The 24,330-nt window shown below is 42.4% G+C and overlaps 1 protein-coding gene across 5 annotated transcripts in view; it reads right to left on the reverse strand.

Annotated features, from left to right (window-relative positions):
- Positions 1–24,330, reverse strand: part of TSPAN4 (tetraspanin 4) — a 431,876-nt gene that overhangs the window by 168,441 nt on the left and 239,105 nt on the right. The window contains exon 3 of one of the 5 annotated variants that reach the window (XM_042038856.1): positions 23,318–23,397. The exons of 3 other annotated variants lie outside the window; for them this stretch is intronic. In XM_042038856.1, the coding sequence (XP_041894790.1) occupies positions 23,318–23,380 (63 nt within the window). In that variant the 5' untranslated portion in view covers positions 23,381–23,397. Of the gene's footprint in view, positions 1–23,317; positions 23,916–24,330 lie in introns of those variants that run through there. One more of the 5 variants, XM_042038855.1, reaches the window with a different exon arrangement.

Consider the following 24,330-nt stretch of genomic DNA (forward strand, 5'->3'; position numbering starts at 1 on the left):
CAGAATCCTTATCCAAACTCACACCCTCACATACTTATATCCTAGAAAACTGATTGCAGCTCCTCTGTAACAATTTCCTAAACAGGACATTGAGTCTCACGTGTTAGGTGGTTACACATTCAAATCTACACTGCCTCATTTGTTTAGCCCTTTTACCCACTGGCACCCAGATCCACAGTCCCATCTTTTCACCCCAAAGAGCACCCTTTCCTAAGTGCTTTCTTCTCTAGCCACATGAATATAGCCTGCAAATCCCTTTCACAGCGAGGACTTGCTCTCCTCATCTGTATTCGCCGCTGCGGTCACTGGAGAGGCTGCGAGGGCCGCGCGTCAGCCATCGACCGCCGCGGGCAGTTCCTGTCACCAGCACTAAGTAGTTGCTTATTAGATAGGCAGGGGAAACTCAGACCTGTGAGCAGCGTTATTTATGACAGAAACCAAGAGCTGTGCAATGAGAGGGGAGGAGGATGAGGAGAAGGAATTCTGCCAGGGTTGAAGGATGCCCTCGCCCAGGTAAAGCCCCTGATTCTGGAAGGGTAGGTGAAATCGATTATTTGCAATGGCTGGATTTCTAAAGAAATTATCTTTTAACTCAATCTTCAACCTGAGAGTGAACGTGGCCTTCACAATTAGTGGGGAGCAACAAAGATAAAGAATTGTTAGATTAAGTACCCTTAATCTTACTCTTTTGGGATTAGGTCTGTGGTGCTGTGGACTGCACTACAGCTCAGAAAATGGTTCTTGCAGAGGCAGTGGAGCCATATTGATTCCCTGGCATTCCTACACACTTAAGGTCTGTAATAAAGTTTAATGAATGTAATGAAGCAGAGATCAGTCCTTTCCTCTAGAGAGCTGAGCAGCCCCACACCTTCCAGGTACATTCAAAACCTCAGTACAAGCAGTTTTCTTTCTCTCATCCCTGAATAGTTTCCAACTGGCAGGAAATACCCAGGGTGTCAACAGTTGTTCACTGGTTAATTATGTAGTTGGAAGGCATCATACATCCTACATCCTAAACACCTTCAAGAGTCATTTGAAAGCTTGTCACCTTTACAGAAGATTTTCTGTCCTGGAAGTTAAATTAACTTCCCAAAACTACAGTCTGTACAGAATGATGTCACAGAAAACTTATGAGCAACAGTACAGTTGGAATCACACTCCTGTAACCTACAACACTTTTGATCCTAACAGGATCCAGATCAGCAGCAATATTTAGCAGCAGGCTTTAACAAAATGAAGTGAAGGAAGGGCAATGGAAACACCACCAAAAATAAACACCACCAGGTAAATAAATTACATTAAGGGATATCGGGGAAAACATCCTTAGTAAGATGCTTCGCATTCCCCTAGGCTGCCTCTCCTCCTCTTTTTAATACACTGCCTTATCAAGGAGAATAAATTGGTTCAGGTTACTTGCTAAAAATAGAACACATCAATAAAACTCACTTCCAACCTCTTTAACCAGTTCATATTGCAGAAAACGTGCTGTTAGAGGAAGAAGGTTCCAGCATGCAAGTCCATTTCCGTCCCTTAGTCATGCACACTCTCACATACAAACACTGAAAACACAAGCGGTATGCCCCTACATTAAACCATCTAAATAGTATCGTTTCCCCAAATGTGAGGGAACAACTAATTTGGAACAGAGCATCACTGCTTTCAAGACCACTACAGCTGTGCATATTGGTAGGGATTCAGCTCCTCACACTCTGTGTCCAGATCTGAGGATTTTTGCCTACTTCTTCAATAACAGGGATTTCTTTATTGCTGATTCCTCATCATAAAAAAGGAACAGAAGTCTTTGAAGTCAAAAGTATTACTTAATTCTGTAATCACTATAGGATAATAAGTATCTTTCCAGAGTGAAAAAGGATTGGTAATTTGAAAAAAATTATGCACCTGAAGATACACATAGACATGAAGACACCTACTTTGTATTTTGACTCCTCAACAACTTTGAAAACCTGACTTTCTCTCTTGTAGGCAGCCAGCAGAAAACTATCCTTAATTTTTTCTTTTTTCTTCCCCCCTTTTTTTTTTATAATCTCTTTTATAGAGCAATTTGACATCCTGGTGCCCAGCAGTGATATCAATCATTGAAACACCCCTCTGTTTCCCCAGTTTCTCTTAGAATCTGAGAATCTGTTATATAAAAAGAGCAGTTGGCAAAGCACAGTTCTTACAGCTGCTTGAATGCCAGACTGAGATGCTGCTACAACCTCTTCCTTTTGCTGCCCACTCCAGCCCACCAAGGAAAAAAGGTAAGGAGCTCAAGGCAGATGGGAAAAAGTGTCTTTGCCTGGCAGCAGCAGTGAAGTTCGTGAGCACAATCACACAAAGGTGACACTTTTACTGAAGTGCTGTATGGGATGGAGTCATGGAGCATCAACTTCCCAAGCCATGCCTGCTTACTGTTATGAGTTCCTTGAGGTGTTCTGTCCAAGGCTAAGGGTGTTCAGAGGTAGATTTTTCATTAACAGGGGGTATTAAGGCAGTGGCTTAGGACCGTAAGGTAACAAGACCAGGCAGTTTGAGCAACGAGTCTGGAAGAACTGTGATCTTAAACATAGCAAATACTCAGTTTTTAGAGGAAAGTGGCATCAGTCTTGAGCTCAAGGATGCGCTGAAAGAAGAAGGGAGGCTTCTACTGCTGTTTTCTGTTTGTCCGACCAGGTTACGATGCCTTTTCACACAGATTAATAAATCACACTAGAAACAAAATTGCAAAAATCAACAGCAACCAACTGAAAATAGCATTATTCGATGCCGATAAGAAACATGGTATCTATCCACAGAAATCCTGTTGCTGAAAGGCTGATCCTGCTCAATTCCAAACACACAACTTAGTACCTTTGAACCAAGACCTCAACCCCCAATTAAATGACCTTGGTTTAAATGATTACTACTTGCCAATTCATCTGGTGTGATACTGCCTGTGTGCTTCCAGCGAGAGTAACCTCAAGAAATATTAATTTTTTGGTACGAGGGAAGCTTAGCAGGGTTACCTCAAATTGTCCTCGTTTGGGCCAGGACCTTAGCGCTATCTGATACCACTTTATGTCATTGCTGGGGCAGAGAAAGGGACTCTCTGGCTTTTCCTTATCTCATTGCTGTTTCCAGTAAATTGCTCTTCTCCCAGCTCGTGATTTTCATTTTTTGTGCCTCCAATTCTCGACTCCATCCCTGGAGCAGGAAGGGGGAAGGGAAGGGAAGGGGAGGGAGGAGCAAGAGAGCAGTGAATGGTTTGGAAGAGCCTCGGTGGGGGCATTGAACTGGGAAATACCATTCCTAAACCAAGACACAAATACATCATGGATTATAAATGTAGACAGAGACCATCATCAGCACTCAGCTGATACAAAGCCCACTATGATATAAAGACTGGTGTAGAGCGTCAAACTAGCACTGCTGTTGTTAAACCAAAATGCCACCTAGGTGCAAGGCAAATTCCCAGTTTGGGGAGTTTTGTCTTTTAACAGGTCCAGTGTACAGTGACATGAAAAGTCTATTATTTTTTTTCCCCATAAAAGAATTATGATTAGCAATGCTGGTGGTGGACTCTGCAATTTAAAGGATGCTTTTCAGTGAGCAGAGTGACACAGACTGACACCAGGTCCAACTCCTAGCTCAAAGCAGAACCAACTTAGATACCAAATGGAAAGCTGGAGGCAAAAGACAGACTGGCAGAAGAAAAAGAACAAGAAATTAATGAAGGAGAAGTAGCAGGATGAAAGGGAGTGGGGAAGTACAGAATAACACTTGGATGTTCTGAATTCTCATCATGATACTATACAGACTTCAGAGACCACAACTGCGGTCTCACAAAAGCGACCAAGTGTGGGCAGGGGAATAAATGGATGGTGGTGAAACAGCCAGATCAATGTCAGGATGAGAGGATAGGAAAAAATAATTCGAAGAGGCAGAGAAAGGAGAGCTTTGAACTGGCCTTAATTTTATCCCATAGGTAAACTCTGAATGCAGGTGCATCTCTGGTAGTAATTCCTATCTGCCAGGCAGTGCCTACACCTGTCTAGACCTACAGAAAACATTCTCTTCTAAATGGGTGATAAGGGAAAGGAATCTCAGGAAGTCAACACCTAAGAACTCCACACTTTTTTCACTGCCTTCTCCCATTCCTTTGCTCCTGCTTGCTCTGAAATGGAAAGTGCCTACATCTCTGGAATATATCCATCTGACACCACTTCCAAAAAGCAACAGCAAGGTGTGACAGCATCCAATACCCTACCAGCCCTGATACACTTTCCCTGTAGGAGAAGTAAAGGCAGGTATTTCATTAGTAGAAGCTTCGTAACAGTTTGCTGTAGCAGGGAAAAGTGCATGCTTACCTACAACAGCTGAAATGGAGTCCTGCCTGCCCATAATCCATGGAACAAACAACACAGCACCACAACAAGAATGAAAAATTCTGTATGCAGTTAAAAGATAGGATGCTGAAGTGCTCAAGCTGTTATTACATACTGAAATTCACCACAGATCAAGATGATTCTTTCACTAGAAGTCTACCACTTAAGTATCTTTGTATTGTTTCTAAGTTCATCTTGTATTTTTGCCAAAGCCTCCAGTTCTGATGATGTGTTTGTCTCCCAGCTGCCCAAGTGGATGCTTTATGGTGTCTGTCTCAGAAGGATGCCTCTGCTCATGGTATTTGATGCTTCCTGACATTCCCCCCAGCTACACTAAAGTGGATTAAGTTCACTGGCCTAAGCAGCAGCAGACATGGTGCTGCTATTAAGTGAGATTTGGTAAATGTTTCTGTTAACTCTGTTTTCACATAAAGCTCTTGGAGCAAGGTCAGGAAGAGTGAGAGAACACAACTTTTCTCTGAATTCCAGTTAGGCACCAGGCAGTGGGGGTTATTCAATACACTTCACTTTAAACCAAGGGTTTGCCATCTGTTCTGCACTCTAATTACAAAATATAAACCAAATATAATTCACTATTGTATCACAGAAAATAAGCTGTAGGAGACTTAAATTCATAGGGAAAGCTCTTCATTTAATGCAGAAAGCATCTGCAGAATTTTTCTTATGTTATCTTTTAGGCAATATAATCTAGAGAAAATGAGATTGCTTATCCAGGACCCTGACAAACACATTTCTGGAAAACTGGATGAGTCCCTGGGGTGAGATACTCAGTTTAGGAAAAATATGTTGCAGAGCAACTTCTGCATCAATTTTATCTATCTATCCAGAAGCGGAGGTATAACTATAATAAAAAGGTTAATACAGTCATGATAATACAAGGAGGCAACTGGGGCAAGAATGCAAGATAAGAATTGCCTTTATTAGAGTGATTGATAAAGTTTGCTATAAAAGTGAAAAATAAAAAACCAAAACTCCTCATGGACTGGTTTTCGGCTATGCAATTTATCGTTCATTTTTTTCTCCAACTACATCCAATTATAAAACTACAGTATTTTAGTCTGTTGAGTGACAGAGTCTCACTGTAATGGAAACACAGATAGAAGGAACAGCTGAAAACAACACCTGGGTTTCTTACAAGCTGGTATCACTTGCATGAAAGAGCAGCAAGAAAGGAGGAGTCTGGGGCTTCTCTTCGATCCAGCCTGTTGCGGCTACAGGCAGCTCTGCCACCTGGGGTTGTACATCCTGCAGAATTCTGGAGAACCTTTAACACTCCAGTGCACTCTGACATGCAGTTTCATTATAGACTGAAATGTAACGAGGACTGGCAGCCGCCAAAGGAAAGCAGCCCTTACATCCTTCCCCACAACCACCAGGCAGCAAACAGCACTATGGAAGCATCCTGACAAAATGGGCTGCTTCTGCCAGCCTGGCAGTCCCTGCACAACCTGGAATTTCAGAGACTTGCAGCATTTTGCTTAATCAGGAGCTCGCTGCCTTACCAGATGAATGTGCCTAATTGCTATTTACTAAAAAGACACCTATCAGTGATAAACTTAATGAAAGCAGAGATGTGAGAAAGGAAGAGGGAAACATAAGGAACTAACTGTCTTTGGATTCTGCACATTCAAATACAACCATTGCTTAAACACATCTTAATACCCAGCATATTTCTCTATAACTGAGCACATTTAGTGAAACCGTTATCGGATGATAGCAGGGAAAGTCTGACAATAAAAGCCTGCACGGACAGACGCCGGCATGGACTTGCTCTCTTACACGTAAGGAATTACAATATATTGATCACAAACCCTGTGATAAAACCAGGAGTGCTGATCAAGCTATAAAAAGCACGTGCTAATCACACCCACTGTGGACAATCCTCCCCAGCTCACCTCTCAACGTGCATTCCAGACACATGGGCTTTATGTCAAATCAGGTCTGCTTAATTTGAAGGTGAGGAATATAGCAACTGATGAAAACAATTGAAGGATGCTTCTGTCAGATAACTCACTCACTGGTTCCTGTGCCAACCAGGAAAACAGGCTCTCCTAAGGGGTTGATAAAACTCCCCCTAGCACAGGCCCACTTCCAAGGGTTGAGTTGGGAAGATGTTTGAATGAGTAGAGCACCCTTTGCCAAAACATTCCCTACCGTGCAAAATTAAAGAAAAGACAATTTCTAGAATTCTAAACCACTAATCAAGAGATAACTGAAGACAAGGGCAGAATATCCACAACTGAACTACAGGAAAAAAAGGCCAAAACAGAAGAGGTACATCTTGGATACTTTCAGGGTACTAGAGGTCTTGAATTTAAAAATATTAAGGGGGAAAAAAGGAGGAATAGGTAGGGGCTAAAAAGTTCCCAAGCCCAAAAGCAGAAGCAATAAGGACCTGTTCATCAATATGAGAAGCTCCAGTGCTAACACAGATTAGTCAGAACAGCTGCCAATAATGGGAGGGCTTTGACAAGAGTCACTTCCTAAGCGTGGCAGTGACAAAAATCAATGGGATGCCATTTGGGAAGGACAGATAAGGGCATAACTACTGGGGAGGTTACTCTACTGAAAGATCCCTGTAACCTACAAACGTAATATTGAGTGATCAGAGGAAACTGTATCTTCAAAACCACAGCTGTAGGAATTCCTCTCTTCCAGAAAAGTTACTATCTTAACCTTCGGAGCAGGCAGAAGATGCCAGTGAAACCCAGATCTTACTGGAAACTGTGGAATTTCTCACACTGGTTTCAAGAGAATTGAAAACCATTCTGGGCTTTATGTACATGTTCTTAATATCCCCAGATAAGACCATCAACCATCTGGAATAATTTCCCATTTTAGGCTTTCTGCACCTTCTTCCAAGGTGTCTGGCACAGGGTTCAGATAAGACAATGCTTGTCCAACCAAATGCAGTAATGCTTGTGTGATGAAAAATGAATGCCACAAAAAAAAAAAAAAGGAAAAAGTTGAGGATATAGCTGATGTGGATCCAGAACAATCTTAATAACAATACTAAAAATCAGTTGCAATAAAACCATCCACAGGAAATGTTTAGATTTTGATTTAGACTCCTACAGACAAAGAGATAGGAGATATTCAGATGAGTGACCCCTTTTTGAAAGACAGATTCAGTAGCAAACCTTCTTCAGGATCCTTTCCCTGAAGAAGATGAGGAGAAGCTGAAGTCAGCAGGGAAAATGCTGGGTAAAAGTCAGAGTCAAGGCAGTTCAGAGCAGTAAGCAGATTGCAACAGCAGCACTGGTTCTCCTCAGTGATGTGCTGAGGAGGAAATCACAGTGCAGGCAAGAACTATGCTAAGTACTGTTGATTAAAAGTTTGGAAACGATAAATAAGAAGGGTGCTTTGGAAGACACACAAATCGAAGTAACACTTTTAAAGTGTGAATGATACATGCAAATTCCAAACCGGGTCCTCAGCACTCCTTCATCACTTCCTCAACACCTAAGCCTGGACATGCATGAGATCTTCCTGCTACTCACAGGTTTCTTCAGACAATAAGTGATGGCAAAACGGTCTGGTTCCAACAGCCCTGACTGGTGATGTAATTTCTGAATAATCAAAGTTGCATCATACGTGCAACTAAAGGAGCATGGTTTGGTATCACAGTCCACAGCACCTCCATCGGATATTACACCACTGCAAGAAGTGGGAAAAACGCTCCACAGGAACTGGCATGTTTAACCCTTGGAAGACAAATGACTTTCACAACCAAGTGACCCATAGCTTCCAAAAATTATACAAATCCCATAGGAGGTGGAATGGAAGCCACCCCAGGCATATCACCAGACACTTTGACTTGCAGAAAAATAACAAGCACCTTCAAGTCTGTTTATACCAAATGTTGCCAAAAAATCAAAACTAAGAATCTGTTAGAGACTCACTCCAAATACAGCAGTGCTGCTGCCTCTGTCCCTCTGACTCTGCTATGCTCTTTAACAGGTATGTGCTCTTCTAAAACACAATTTGAAGCAGGGGCAGCAAGCGGAGAGGTTTCCAAATTCATACTACATTTTACATTGTTTCTGTAAAGCTGCTTTCACATTTTAGGAACCTGGTCAACTAACTCATGAGTAAACATTTTTAATAGCTTACTCAGCTCTGCATGACAGCAGAATTAAACTCTCCCAGTTGTATGATCCTTCTGTCAGGCTTACAGGTAGTAGATTAGAAGGAACAGTTAAGAACTCAGGATCAAAGGTAATTTAAAAAGACTGCCATGTATAAACAATATCTAGATCATTGCACAAACCCTCTAGAGTGTCAAGGGCAACTACAAAGTTCAAGCTAGTAATAAAACTTCCTGCTCAATTAATAAAATTTTCAAAAGAAGCAGACAGCAAGTTTCAGCTTCCCAGAAGAGAGCACCTATTAGGGACAAACAACCAGGGCAGAGCAGAAAACTTAAGAGACAGCTCATTAACAGTATTTCCTTGGTGATAAAATCTTAGGGAAGGATATACTGGTCCTCCAGTTCAATGGTCCCAGGTGCTTCTTCTCAAAACTCAGGAAAGTACAGTCTATATGAATGAAGTAAGAAAAAATAAAACCAGAAAATCCATGTCAACATTGTCTACACAACAATATTCATCTGAAGAACAAACCCACCAGTGTGCGCCTGCAGAGACAGAGTAAATTGCCAACAGAGGCAAAAGAGCAAAAACTGAGGTCAGAAAGGGAAAGTTCCAAAGTAGAGACTTGTGGAGGGGTAAGAGGATGCCTGTCAGCCCAGCAGCACCCACAGAAGCAGTCCAGCAGTGGTATTTCTCCCCTGTAGGTAATTTATAAGATTGCAGATATATTCTTCTCTGATTACAAAAGTTACTAAATTATTCGAGACACAAGAAGCCCAAACCCTCGGCAGCTGTCTTTTATGCAGAGCCTATTTTTTAATTTTTATAGAAACAAACCCAATATGAGGTGCAGCAGTAGGCACAGAGGTAGGAGGTGAAAATTAAATGCAATCTGACAAAAGGTTATCACAGTGTTACAAGAAAACTCAGTCTTGCTGTGCCATTCTCAGGATTTTTCTCACTTGAAAAAAAGGATTTAAGCAGACAATTAGAAGCAGAGCATCCAAGACTACTGAAACTACTTCAGCCTTCTGCCTTTCACATAAAACTTGGATTATATGACACCACACACAGCACGGTTAACGCTCCTGCTCAGACTTGACATTTGCTAAGAGAATTACATGAGACTGAAATGGTAGAGGTGAGGACCCACTTTCTCAAATTCATGTCACAGTTGCCTTGTTCAAGGGCAAAGCTCCTCCTGTCTTCTGCAGGCAGAGGAGAGAGACTTGAAATAAAACTTCAAAGGACTCAAACCATGTTCAGCTGTAATGGAAATTCAACAGGACATAGATATTTAAGTCGTATTTAGTCCTTTTGAACACATCAGGCTCAAAACCATCACTCATAAAATCTTCCCAGTGTGGATGACTCAGTCATCTCCAATCACAGGAAATATATAATAATTAATGACCAATGAGTGGCAACAGCTTGAAAAAGTTAAAGAAACACATGGGCTCTTCAGAAGTTAAGAAATACACAGGCCCTTCAAACATCTTTTTTTCTTCCTCCCACCATATGTATATAACTGTACACTCTAAATGACACAGACCCAAAGCACAAGTCTTTTGGAGTGTCTTCACTTCCAGCTAAAACATCTGACAATTTTTTTCTCTTCTGGCACAGCTATTAACCACCTAACAGCCTGGAATGGCGGCTGTTAGGTAATAGCTTTTGTAAGGAGATATTGTGTTCCAAAAAACTAAAACGCCTGCTTTCCTGAGTCTTTTCCCATTTTATATATAAGATTTTTTTTTTTAAAATAATGTATTTAATTTTAAGCAGAAAAGTAAATTAGGAAAACCCTGCAAACAAAGCCAGTCTAAAACATTACTGGTTTTTATTTAATCTCCTTCAAATTTTTAAAAGCAATGTCTGTATTAGACAACAGAATTGTAGTCTCACAGCTAATGACCTTCAGTTGAGCTGTCTGACACGAGCAAAATGACTCTCCAGTGAGGGAGATGAGCACTGGGTCCTGCAGCACAAACATGGCAATGGTGGCTGTGCAGAGGCCTAGACTGAGCTCACTGTATTGATCTTAGAGCAACTATATAAAAACAAGGATTTTCTTTGATGATATTGCTCAAGTGGTTTTCTGAGAACAAAAGTACTTATTTTCATGCCTCAGGTATTGTTTTTATTTGAACAGAAAGGGAAATTGTTTGTTTTAAATCTTTTGAGGCTTCCCCAGTAATGTTAGCAATAATCCTCTATTTTATCAAAAAGAGTTTCAAAGAAGCAACAGTAAGTAAATAGCCTGGTTTGTCAATTCCTTCCCTAATATGTAACCTGCCAAAAAAGTCTACTGAGACTTCCTATTCCATGATCTACAGATCTTAGTAATTACTTTGTATTATACCCTTCTTATATATACACAGTGCCTCTCATCTCTTAACTTGTATTATTGATTTCCTGAAAATTATATGATCTTCTCTTAATATCCCTAAATATTCATATAACTTAATGTGTATTTTCCCCCCTAGAACAAAATCCACCTGTCCAATATATACACCTACTGTTTCAGTGTAATCATTACAACTTCCAAACCTAAAAGATCTTTAAGTTCCACTGCCCTCACTTGTTACTCCAGATTCTAAGTGAAACAGGATCCTGTTAGCCAAAACTGAACACCCACTCACAAAAACTCAATTATCTCACTCTTTCATACACAGGCACACACGCATGCAGTGATGAAATGCTTCAGATAAAACAAATGATTCTACATTTCACACAAAACAAGAGTATGTCTGAGGTGAACATCCAGCTGTTGCTTCCTATAGATCTTCATGGGTTTCTTTTAAGCATCTGCTTGTCCAGGTCAGGACAAAATCAGCAGCAGCACTGAACTGTCACAACAAAGTCTTTTTAAACCTTTTGGAAGGCTCTGGAGATCTCAGAACACGTGTCCAGGACTTTGATAAACTTGTAAAATCCTCCTACTGTCCCTTTTTATAAAGTTCAGCTTCTCCTTACGAAACCTACTTCTTCATAGACTGGAAAACAACCTCCTTCCACCATACTGGCATATACCAGTACACACCTCCACATTCCCACTAAACCTCACAGTGCAAATGCCATCAGTAACAGCAGTGCCAAGACGAGCAAGGCTGTGCTTGACCCTGTAACTGCAACACCACAGAGAGGCTCTGTTCCCTCTCCTTCTCACCATTCCCTGTGCAGAGGTAGAGGTACAAGTATTGACTGGCACAAGGACGTGTCCCCAGCCTGAAAGTCCCAACACTAAAACCCCTCCCTTAAGCAATGCTGGCATTGGCATCCCTGCTGCCCCACCACAGCTCCTGCAGGGGGAACTGTACGGCACCTGCACCTGGGGTTCAGGAGCTCCAGGCAGGACAGCCCAGTGCAGCACAGTGATGGCTTCTGAGCACCATCTGAGCCCTCTGGCACTGCCTGCCCTGCCTTCGGCAGCAGAAGCCACATAAACTTTGCAGTAGAGTCCATGGGTAGCTAAGGCTTAAAGGTTTGGAGCTAATTAACACAGCACACCTGTAGGGAAACCAGCTGTGCCCCTGCAGCTTCCCCACTTCACCCATACTGTTTAGAAAGAAAGGACAAAGCATTTGGCAATAGGGGCAAGAGCCTAATTCAGGAACATAACAAAGCAGGTGAAGCTGCAGAGACAAAATCAAAAATCAAACTAAAACTACTATGTGCAGCACTGGATCTGTGAGCAACCTGACACATAGTCAGAATACAGGTTAAACTGGACTGCTATTTGGGGAAAAAGGACCTGTTTGGTAAACCAGCAGATCTGACACCTCTTGAGCAACTGAAACAGTCCATAACAGCTAATGACATCTGTGATGAGAAAAAGATGGCTGTTCTACTGAGCATAGTGGGAACTTACACCTGTAACTTGCTGTGCTACCTAACAGCTCCTGTTACACCAGCAGACAGCAAAGCATGTGCCAAGACTATGTGAATCATACAGAGCTCCCAGCCCACTGACACTGTGTGGCCACAGAGCCTTTCCACTTTCACAGACATAATAAAAGAAGAGAAAAGATTCCCAAAGCTCAACACATGGCTGAAATAAAAAAATTAACAAAGCATTGCCAGTTATGACAAAACAAGATGATGCACAAAGGGGATTAACTCACAAGCAATAAGCAAAGGGAAGCAATGCAAAACCAGGTACTGACGGCATCAAATGTGACTCTGAAGCATCAAGGTCTGGCTCAGATCTCACCACCAATATGGAGCATTTGTGCAGCTGCCCAGCCACGTGATGAGGACAAGAGCACATGCTGCACCAAATGGTGTACAGTATGACACCCCTTATTGCTTTCAACCTGCATTTTCTTTCTTATGCTTAGTAACTTTTCATGCTATATCTGTGCCAGGGAGCTGCAATATCATCACTTCAATGTTTCCTGAACAAAAGCATGCCGTGAACAGAACAATGTCAGGGTGTGCTTGCAGTGTCACAATCAATTTCATAATGCAAATTAACCTTGGGTCAAAGGTAAACCCTGTAGGAAATGTAAAAAATGGCAACATATACAGAAGTTGTAAAAATCTCAAGGAATTACAATCATATTCTTTCAGAAAGATATAGAGTAACATAAGAAAGCACAACCAGCTGAAGAAGAATGTGCCGGAGAACTTTGTACTTCTTAGCTGGGCAGTTACATTTGGAGCCCACAGAACACAGGGCACAAGTGCCAAGCCCAGGGGACAATAAAGTACTTCATATAGACAGACATATATACTCCTCCAGCTAGTAGGGGTGAGATATAAAATGAAGAGCCTTCTGCTGTTTTCATGATTTCACATCAGAATTATGGAGTTACTAAAATGGATTTGGTTGCAGAGGGAGCACTCCCTCTGCACATGCACAGGGAAATCCACACTGCTATCGCAGCGAAGCTGACATGTAACTGTCAGCAGCTTGTGCTAAAAATACTAAGCTGGGAACTGAATGGGTTGGATATTACTCTGGAGAGAGAAATTTCAACTGCAGTGACAAAGCATGAAGTATTTCCAAGGTCCAGCCTCAAAATAATAACTTCTGGGTAGAGCAAGTGGAAGTCAGAGGAAGGTACCACTAGTCAAGAAATCAAAGGAAAACAAAAGCTGTGTTTGACAAAAGACTGGTGCCTTCATCTTGAAATCCTACTGAGTATTTGCTGTGAAATAAAGGCAGAAAGAAATTCAGTACTTAGAAAATGCAAGAATTTCATCTAAGGCTTTACTGGAGTATTGAAACATCCCTTTAGTGTAAGCAGTGGAAAAAAGAAACATAGGACTCCCCAGTCCGTGTTTTTTCAGGATTACAATTTAACCAATACCGTAAGTGGAGACACATGCTCTCCTTAGGTACAGGACATTTTTCTCAGTGACTCTTAGTTGATTTTTCTCCAAGAATTATCTACCTAAAACCTATTTATACGAGGGAAATTGGAGAGAGAGAAGGAATAAGTGTTGTAAGTAACACACAAGAGCATATTCAAGAAGACAGACTGGTGAGAGTATGGTAAAAATGTTTCAGGTCCTGCAAATTTACCCAAATAATAAAAATTGAAGTTGTCACAAATTACACACAGGATTTCAGTGACGCTTATTCAAATAAATAGATCCTAACTTACTACACTGTTTCTTTGCCTCTGAGTTGAATCTGAGACCTCCCTGTGGCACTGGAGCAGTAATTCTGTCTGCTCTCTGATCCCCCTGAAACACGTACTGTTTTGCTGCCATGTTATTAGCCCTTTTCAGAATGTAATAATGCTGACACAGAAAAGGGATGAAAGAGCTTAGCCTGGAATGTTAAAGACACTCCCCAGTTCAGCTACCAAAACCACTGTGATCGTGTTTACCTCTGAGTTCAGCTTTCCCTAGTAAAGGAGCACCAGGAAAACCCTGACTGAAGAGAAGCAGTGCAGCTGTGTGCTCCAGCTGTGACAGCGAGCTCTAACACACCACCCAAGAGGCACATGGAGATCCCTCAGCACATCTGCCAGGGAGAGGAGGGCAGGGGCACTAAAGCAGCACAAGACAAAATTAACATGTTCTCCATGGTACAGACTAAATCTCACCGCTGACACAGGACAGGGAACCACAAAAACTTGGAAAATGAGCTCTTACTGGTTATAATACATATGGCTGTGAGGAATGGACTCATGCACACTCAAATTGTTCCTGGTTTTCTTTGCACTGAAAGAGCAGCCATAAAGCTCTCAAGGTCTCTCCTTTTTCGCACCAGACTTTTATTACTATACGCTCTGGGGCTTGCAAACACCAGAAAAGTACTAGTTCCCTGCAAAAGTGAAAATGTCTTGTGGCTGGAGGTCCTGAATGAACAATGAAATAATGTCTGCTTTTTCATGTCCAAGGATGCTTCAGTGTATTCTTTTGTAATGGCAGCATATGTATATAGGACATATTTGACCACTCCTCTGTTCTTTATTTTATTTTACAAAGTCATTCTAAAACTACCAAGTATTCTGCATTAATTTAAAAAGTACAAAACAGATGGTAGATGTGTTAAAACTCTGGCCTTCGAGGATTGGAAGTTGTAACAGATTGCAAGTGGCAGTGGAACTCTACTCTAATCCAGAGTTCCAGTTATTTTGTTCAAGAAAATGGTATTAAACATGTCACCCTCAGCTCCTTTCCAGGCTGCTACAGATGAATTAGTGAAAAGATTTATTGAGACATAAATAACCAATTTGTCCTACAACCTTGGATGAATGTCACTTACAAAACAAACAAGAGTACAAATGTTCAGCTGGTCAATGTGAAGGCAGTCTGTTTACAAATATTTACAAACTTGTCAGGAGCAATGTGGTGGATACCATGGAACTGAAGGTTAATTTGTTGGGGGACTTTAGGACAAAAATAATGTAATAAAATGGCCACGAATAACCACATCTAAAGTTCTAGCTTCTACCAGGGGAAAGGAGGATATTAAAAAATTGTTACTGATAGAAAATCAAAAAATTATTTGAATGCTTCAGCAATTCACAACAAACTGGAGCTGTTTTATGTTTTATAGAAGAGCCATAAGTCCATCTCCCCCAGTATATACCTTCAAAACAGCCAGTGGTGAATACTGAGGGAGTAAAGAGTGTCAGCAATGTCACAGAAATGCTCTATAGCAAGATGACCTAGAGAAAAATCCAAATGTTCAACAAAACCAAACACACTCACGTATGGGGCTTGCCAAGGAGACTTCAGCCTTGCCACTATTACAAGTGCCTTCCAGCTTGTCATAGGAACTGCGACAAGACTGGAAATTGCAAGTACCACTAATGGGAGAGCACAGCATGGGAGGGGAAAAACCCTTAGAACTTCTGAAGCCCAGGACTGCCTCCTATGGAGGAAGCCATTGAGCCTTTCCAAGCACAGCAGCACAAAAAGGAACTTGGCTGTGGCACTCGTAGAGTAGTGAATGAATGCATTTACTGAGAATATAACATTTCTCTGCATTCTGGGTTCCCACACTCACCCTTCTAAATAGCATGTAAGACAGCAAGGACAAAACAACTGGCAATTGAAGAAGGAAGGAGAAAGTGTAGAACAAGTTGGAGCCACCCTCAGATTCTGCCACAGCATCGTGTAACTGTGTGTGTGTCTGAGTGTGTGTGACTCACTCAATACCATACAGCTCAGAGAGACTCCAACATTAAGACAAGCACAGACCAATACCTGCAGAAGCTGCACTCTATTTAAAGTGCCTGAGAACAAAAAAGGGCTCTGTGAGGAGTCTGGAAAAGCAAGCAGGGGGGGAAAAAACCACAACCAACCAACCAACAAACTCAACAAAACAAAGACCCAAAAGTTTTGAAGGTCTGTGTACACAAACTTAAAAGATTGAGTCATTCTGGTCCTTTGTCACTGTATATCAAACCCTGTGGCTCATTCAAACCACTATTTCAAATGCACGGCATCTTTAGAAGAAGTCTCAGCTGAAACTCATGTTACAAGGCTCTGCATGCATTCACACTTGACACAGGCGAGGAGGGTTTTTTGGAGGGTGTTGGTTTTTTATAAAGAAGACAGACTTAAGATGTGTTTCAGTAGGACAGTGTAATTACAGGCTGCAATTTCAATTTCATTTACTTCTGTTGCATCTTATGATGGCTTAACATTTCCCAGAGAAACAATTACAGGACAATGCTAAGAATACAATTTACTGTCTCCAATCTTCATGAATATGTAGAATTCATTCCACCCAATGCCACATTTCATTTCTAACCCTGCAGTGTTTACTTTACACCACAAATATCAGAGAGAAGTGTCTTTATACATTTTATGGACATACTGTATATTATTCAAACTTGTACAGATTTGCAACCTTAGCCAAAAGTTTGGTTCTAAATAAATAAATCATACTGTAATAATAACAGCTATCATGATTTAAACAATAGTGACTGGAGACAAACTGAGACTGGGATTTTATCCTTCTATATATTCTGTGGATACAGAGTTGCAAATAATCCCCTGGCCAAAAGGTCAGGGGATTTTTCTTCTTCTAAAATAAAGACCCAAAGGGCATGAAAGGGATGTAACACATGGGCAGAATAAGCATATGTTGTAGCAGTTATTCCAGTTTTGATCATGGCCCCAGTGATGAGAAGTCCTGTGTAAGAAGCACTGGCTAGCCTTCAAAAGTCTTCAAGCCAAGAAAAGAAGGAAGAGGAATAATGAGAAAATTATCTCACCTGCCTTTTTTCTTCCTCTGTGTAGGTCAAAGTATTGGCTGCAATACATTTAGTATCTATCATTGTCCAGAAAAGGGAATTATGTTTGCAGCCTTCTGACTCACCGCTTTATAAAGGCCAGTTTGTCCACACCTGCAGCATGGCCATATCCCATGGGTCTACTCACTGCTTATCAATATGACAGCAAACACACCCAATTGCTATGAAACTGCTCTTGTCATGAGCAACAGAAGCAGGAACTGGCTCACAGTAAGCAATTTGAAAATGGTATCTATTATATGGTCAACTTTAAGGTAATTTTTTTGCTCTATTAGCAGCCTTCTGAACCTGGTTTTCTAAGGAAAAAAGAAGATTATGAAAAAGAATTGTGTTGGCTGAGTATCCCATGAATAACTTGTGAGCCCATTTCCTACTGTTAGCCTGATCTGACAGATAGGCATTCTTCTGAAGTCATTAACTTCCGAAAAGTTTTCAGGAGGTATGCATTTAGATAGCAATTGTAGCCCTCAGCAGTGCCTTCACCAGGAGATATGACCCCAGCATGACCCTCAGTCCCTATTAGACATCAGGATCCACACAGCAAAGGGACTGTATGAATGGTGCCACTATGGAAAAGCCTCTAATTGGTGCCCATACAAATCAGACATCAGGTAATATAATCATCTCTCTCTCACACTTGAGATCAGCCCTCAATAGCTCTGCTTCTCACAGAAATGCCATTTTCTTGAAGTCTGTAATTCCCACATCAAATGAGTCTCCTTTCTTTAAAGGCAATGCTCCTCAAAAATGCATCCTCAGAGAACCCTCAGAAAGACAAGGTGTCAATCATACTGAGCAGTTTCTGGAAGGGGCAAGTAACAAGGGAGAATCAGAAACTCAGAGGCAGCTAGAGAAAACTACATTCTGGGGTAAGCTTCCCATGTTTTAATTACACAGAAGCAAAGTCTGCTTTGCTGATTAAACAAGCTTTTGTTTGTCACTATCCACCTCTTACACACTTGAAAACACACAGACTGTCTTACTTCCAATCAAACTTTCTTCTCAGAGCAGCACCCAGCTGGTGGGGATGTGACTGAGGTGTGCAGAAGAGCACCCAGCAGCTGCAACTGGTAAGCTCAGCTCCATGGGATGAGCTGCAGCCCTTGCCCATCAGAGGAGAACATGTGCACACAACAATGATGAAATGGGGGCCCTGCTTTTAAAATGGCTTACTGCTCTATTGGTAATTTTTTTTCCACTAACTTTAAACTGAAGCCAAGTGTAACCACAAAATGATTGCTGCCCTCAGCCACTAACAATCTATAGAGCTTCTGGCTGTTCTAACCATCAATCTCATTCAGCTGACTGATGGAGGATGCAGATGAAGGACAAGGAATGCACTTCAAGAAAATCAGCTACTTCTCTTACAAAATTCTCCACCTTCCAGCTAACAGCTCTTTTCAACCTAGTAATGTCAGATGGTCGCCCAACAAGGTACAGTGAAATGAAGAGACACCCCTCTGCCTCTACCCTCTGGCCAAATTTGGCCAGGATCACTCAAATACAATCCAGTGCCCCATGGTGCATTTTCAGATCAAGCTGTTCCTTTCTCCAGCTGTCCTGCGCAGTCAGTCTTCCACATATTATAAACATTTGCATAGTTCTTACAACACAACCTGTGCTGCTGAAGTGCAAGAAAGTAAAATTATGCCAGTAATGAGGGATTTCTCATTTTCACTACTTCCTCTCCTTCTAATTAAATGTGAGTAATGTTGGCAGTATCACCAGTGCACCAGGCCAGCAGTAGTCATTAGTGCAGAGCTTCCCAGAAGCTCTGGTGGTCCACAAACCACCGGCAGCAACAAAAACAGAGGAAGAAACCCAGAGCTGGACCCTAGAATCAGATTAAACAGGTTCTTGTATTTTTTCCCACACAGATCCTGGTGCATTCACTAGTGCTACCTGCCACTTCCTTGGCTCTGTGCTCATACATTTCAGATTTGCACTTTGTGTCTCACAAACCAAGATAAAGCATTCCCAGGGCTGTATTAGTTGGGAATTTAATACGGACCAAACAGCAAAAGAAAGCAAAGTGCCTTGCCTCATCTCTTCATTCAAAAAGGTGAAAAGCAGAGCTCCAGCTGCTCATTTCAGCCATAGTGTGTCCAGCAGATGGCAACTCCCAAGTTTTCAAGAGACCAGAGATTATTTCGCTGGGTCTTTGGGAGCCTACCCAAGGAAATCAAAACTTTTTGAAGGCTCTGACTGCTTTGTAGTGCATACAAATGTAATATGTTTTAATAATGGAAAGAAGACACATGCATAGAAATAACTAATGGTAAGTCTGATCAATAATAAACTTCTTTGCCTCTTTTCTTTTTGTTGCCATCTCCTCTTTATAACTAGATTTCTAACAACAGCATTTTGCTTTTGAATTTCTCTATTGGTTAAAGCTTTACCTGAAGAGTCAGCTATAGCTACTCAGTTAATTGAAGGGCAAATTGCTAACTCTCTAGGTAGTTTTCCCTAGCACAGGATCTAAGGAAAGCACAAGCCACTGGACACACAAGCACAGCTAGCGCGCTTTCTTTTTTGAGTCTTAAAGGTTTAGGAGCTAAAGTTGAAGCAAGTGGGGATGCTGCATAAGTCAAGGGGATTAAGGGAATGACATTTTTCTTTCTACAGCACTATCTCAGCCTTTAGGATACATCCCACCTTTTTTAACAAAAAAAAATTTTTAAAAAAAGAGAAGGCACCAGAGCCTTGGATTAAAAGCACAGAAAGAAAAAAGTTCATTTTACTGACTGTAAAGAAAACCCATGTCTGGAGGACAGAATGTGGAAAACAAATGTTCTTCCCTGGGTACATCACAGAGAAATATAAATATTTCATTATGAAAAATATTCTGCTCTGTGATCTTCTGAGGTGCTCTTCAGTCTCAAGGGTTCAGCAATTCAACAAGTGAAAATCGAAGTCCATAAAAATGAATGAAGCCAGGCAAGTATTCTGTATCAGGTGACAAAAGTTATTTTGGGAGCTTACAAACCAGTGAGTGCAGTGATACAATGATGGCTCGTCTGCATCTGGCACTATTCCAGGAAATGGCCTCTGAATGGCAATTCCCATTAGAGAAGCAGTGCTGTTCTCCAATATTGTTTTGCCCATGTTTCAGGACCTTAATACCCCAGAGTAGTTGCAAATGCACCAAGAGCAATTTGTGCAGGACTCCTCATGGAGAAATGAGCTATTCTAGGAATATCTAATTCTTTTCTTTACATTAATAGCTGCTAGTCTGCTGTACCAATGGACTGATTCAGCATCAACACTGACAAGGCACTTCAGCCTCTGACACTTGTGAAGGAGCTTTGTGTTCCCTTTAACCATTGGAAAGGGGAGGAGAAATTTGCTCTGTTTTCACAGTTATACAACAGCTTTTAAACATTTTACAGCATGAGCACAGTTCCTAATCCAACAAAGCTTGCCAGGAACATTTAAAATCAAGGTCTCAGAGAATTTGCTTCCTATAAATTCACCAGTATTATAAGAAAAGGATCTTTTCCTCAGAAATGCAGCACCAATCCCACCGGAGTTGCACAGGGCTGAGGACTGTTTTCTGCCATGCTATGGGAAAGATAGCTGAAAGTACTGGGAAATAGGCTGTAGGGATGCACAAAATGTACTGGAGTTAATGAATAGGAACAGGAAGAAGATGATGAAAATATGATTTCTGATGGAAATCAAAGCATTTTCTCAAAACAATCAAAAGCAGGAACAAGCTGTAATAGACATTTAATTAATTTAATGCAATGACTGCTCTCAAAACATGAAAAAAAAATCTTCTTTCTACTTAAACTATCGTCTGTTACTAACCAACTACCTAGAGAAGGGTGGAGAGGAAAGGTGGAACCAGCAAAACTTCTGTGAGCATGTATGCAAAGAGAATCCTATCTTCTTGCAGAGATGCTTTTCCTTTAATTTCACAAAGTAAAACATGACAGATAACTGAAAACAAGATGAAAAACAAAACAGCATCATCAATCTGTAATCATTCTACGATTTCTGATCACTAGAAATGACAATTTTTTTCTGCTTATACTAAGGAGAGGCTAGCCAGTACCTTTAAAAATCATCTCTTTTTAGTTACTTTCTTCACTGTGAGAAGGTGAAGAGCTGCATCTATTATAACTACATGCTGTGCAAACCTCATTTGGACATGATCATCATCCATCACTCCTGCTGTGCAGGTAGCATGTGAAAGGGAAACAAAACAGAGATTGTGCTGCAGCATTTGACACCACCCACTCCCCTGCTTCAGCTCACCAAGAACCTGGCTGCCACATGGGTATTCTCTTTTTGGGACCCCCATCTTTTCTCTCCCTCCAAGCATAGCTTGGAGTAGCTCTGATGGTTTCAGGGAGGAGACAGAAACCTTTCTTTCTCCCCCAGAGCATTAAGGCTTTCCTAGTGAAAAGCATGCCAAAGATATATATTATGTGCAACCGTGCATCTGTAAATAAACACACCTTGCCTTTGTAAAGACACAGACATTACCTGCAGCAGTACCTCTTCTTATCACACAGATATGTTTCAGTGGAAGATGAACACTGCAAGAGGAACCAGACTGCCTGTATCCTTTGAGGCAGTGCTGTGCACAGTCCTGAAGAGAGCTATTAATGCCAGCATCCTACTGCTTTTCTCTAGCACACACTTCAACTAACTGTCAGTGCTATCCATAATCTCGACCAGGGACAGTCAGGAGACGCACAAGAATGCATGAAAGATAGCAGTTGTCTTTTTCAGAAAGGTCTGGAGTAAGCTGCAATAAATATTAGATGATTTTTAGGGGAGCAGCAGCAACCACAGTTAGCCTTGAAAGACAGAATGCAGCCTTACCAACACTCTTTTCACCAGCTTTACGTAGGATGCAAAGAGAGCACCCTCCTTGTGTTTCACAGCCCTGGTTAGTGCTGTGCCAGTTCAGGGGAGCTGCACTAGTTCATCACACCCCGGTATTACTTGGGTCAGCAGAAGTTGCCTGCACTTTGTGTTCTGTGATGCACTGCAGCACGCCTGGCTTTGAACCGCTGTAGAGCAGCACACACTGGAGAACAGCTCTCTCCATCTCACTCACAGCCCCCCGAGCACCTCCAACAGCTCACGAGAGCATAGACCACCAGTAACACGGATACAGTAACACCCAGCTGCAAACACACAGCCCCTCCTTAAGTGCCAGGACAGGAGGGGTGTCACTCCGTAATACACCTTATTTCCCTCAGCATGCTAATAAGCCACTTGGGAAGAAAAACCCATTTAAAGGCATCTCCTGAGGATCTTGCAACAGACCTTCCCACGCAGGATTCTGGACAAGAAACACTTGAAATCCCGTCCTGCCCTAGCAAATATGCTGCTCCCTTTCTTACAGGACAAACAGCACTGGATCCCCCTGCACTGCACTTCTTTAGTCTCCAGCTACAACCTACACTCCATTACGTGGGAGTGAAGTGCCCAGCCACCCTTGTTGCTGAGATCCACCTCATTTATTAAAAGGATGATGACACACGCATGCCTCGTAGTGATTTGATAAGCTCCTGTCACAGAGTAGCAGCCCCAGAAGCAGAGAGGAGTGCTCTGCTCTCTCTCCACCCACGTCTTCAACAGGGAATGGCAATGCCAGGACCCACCACTGACTGTAACAGAGAATGATTACCTAGAGATTCCCCACACAGGCTTTACTGCTGTGATGTACCAAGTGTGCCATCAGCAATGGAGCAATGGATGTAAGCACGTGCTCAACTTACAAGCATAAATGGCCCCACTGATTTCTCTAGGACTATGCATAACTTTTGAGGCAAACACACATAAGAATAAAAGATCAGGGCATGAAAAAGAGTGTACAGCTCTCACTGGAACAAAGTGATGAAGGCATTCATGCAACTGACCTCTATAAATACACCCTTTCATCCTGTACCAGTTTTGAAACACAGTTGAGGGCCAGGAAATGAGAGGATGAAAAAAACCCTCAGTAGGTTATCTACACAATTAATGAGGCCACAGAAACAGTAGCCTAGGCACCACTTTGTTCAACTCCTAAGTTTAAAAGCAGCAACAAGTTCACCTTCCGTCTTAGTAAACAGACACAAATGCAACCGTCTCGCGGTTCCAAACATGTACTCACCCAGAAGAGAAGGTTGAAAACAAACATTAGGTACTTGATACACTGCAGGCAGTTGTGAGCCATGCTGCACCTCTTCAGTTCTAGGAGAAAAATAAATGAGAGATCCAGGTAAAAGACAACGTACTTGTTTCCCTTGGGGGTCGTGTACTTAGCCTTGGTGGCCTTCGGGCCTGGATTGGTATGAAATCCAAAAAAAGAGTTGCTGGCAGCCCCAAACTGGCCACCATACATGCTGCTGTAGCGACGGAAGGCGCCATTTGGGAAACTGTAATCCTTGCTGTCCAGGGAAGGGCTCCTGTGATAGGTCGACTCATCGGTGCTGGACCTGCGCATGGTGGCTTCAGCTGTCCCGTTTCTGGTGCTCTGACAGCCGTCGGGCGAAAGGCTGGTGATCCTCCTTCCTCCTCCTCGCTAGGAATCCCCTATTGCTTTGCACCAGCTGCTCTTTTGTCTGCCATCCTGCCAAGGAGTTACGCGTGCTGTGCGGCAGCAAAGTTGGTGAACTGAAGTCTGCTTAGCCAGGAGTTAGGGAGCAGCGTGCTTCCACATGAGAAAGACTTCTGCACAAGTAAACATTCCCGTCACTGTCACGATCGTCCCTCCCGGCCCACCCCGCTATCAGGGAAGGAAAAATCAGAGAGAGATGTACTGTACCCAGAGCAAAGAATTTTAAAAAAAGGAACCGTGGCCTCGCTCGGCTCGCAAATGCCATATAAAACCCCGGCTCCACATGCCACACACAGACAAGAGAGTGCCGCTGCCCGAGACCCGCGGCAGGGGCAGGAATTATCCGAAAGGCGAGCAGCTGCCGTGGCCCTTTCCTCCCGGCCACATCGCTGTGCCCCGAGCCGCCGGGCTCACTTCGCGCATTCCCGCATCCCGTTCCCGCGGCGGGCGCCTGTGGCACGCCAGCCCCGGCGCTCCATTCCCGGAGCAGCCGCCCCTCCTCCGAGCGCCGCGCCAATGGCGCTGCCCGCCCGCCCGGCCGCGCCCCGCCCGCCCCGGCCCGGCCC

Source organism: Corvus kubaryi, unplaced genomic scaffold (genome assembly GCF_017639235.1).
Source record: "Corvus kubaryi isolate FWS band 111438036 unplaced genomic scaffold, C.kubaryi_AGA036_p1.0 37392, whole genome shotgun sequence".
Classification (NCBI taxonomy): domain Eukaryota; kingdom Metazoa; phylum Chordata; class Aves; order Passeriformes; family Corvidae; genus Corvus; species Corvus kubaryi.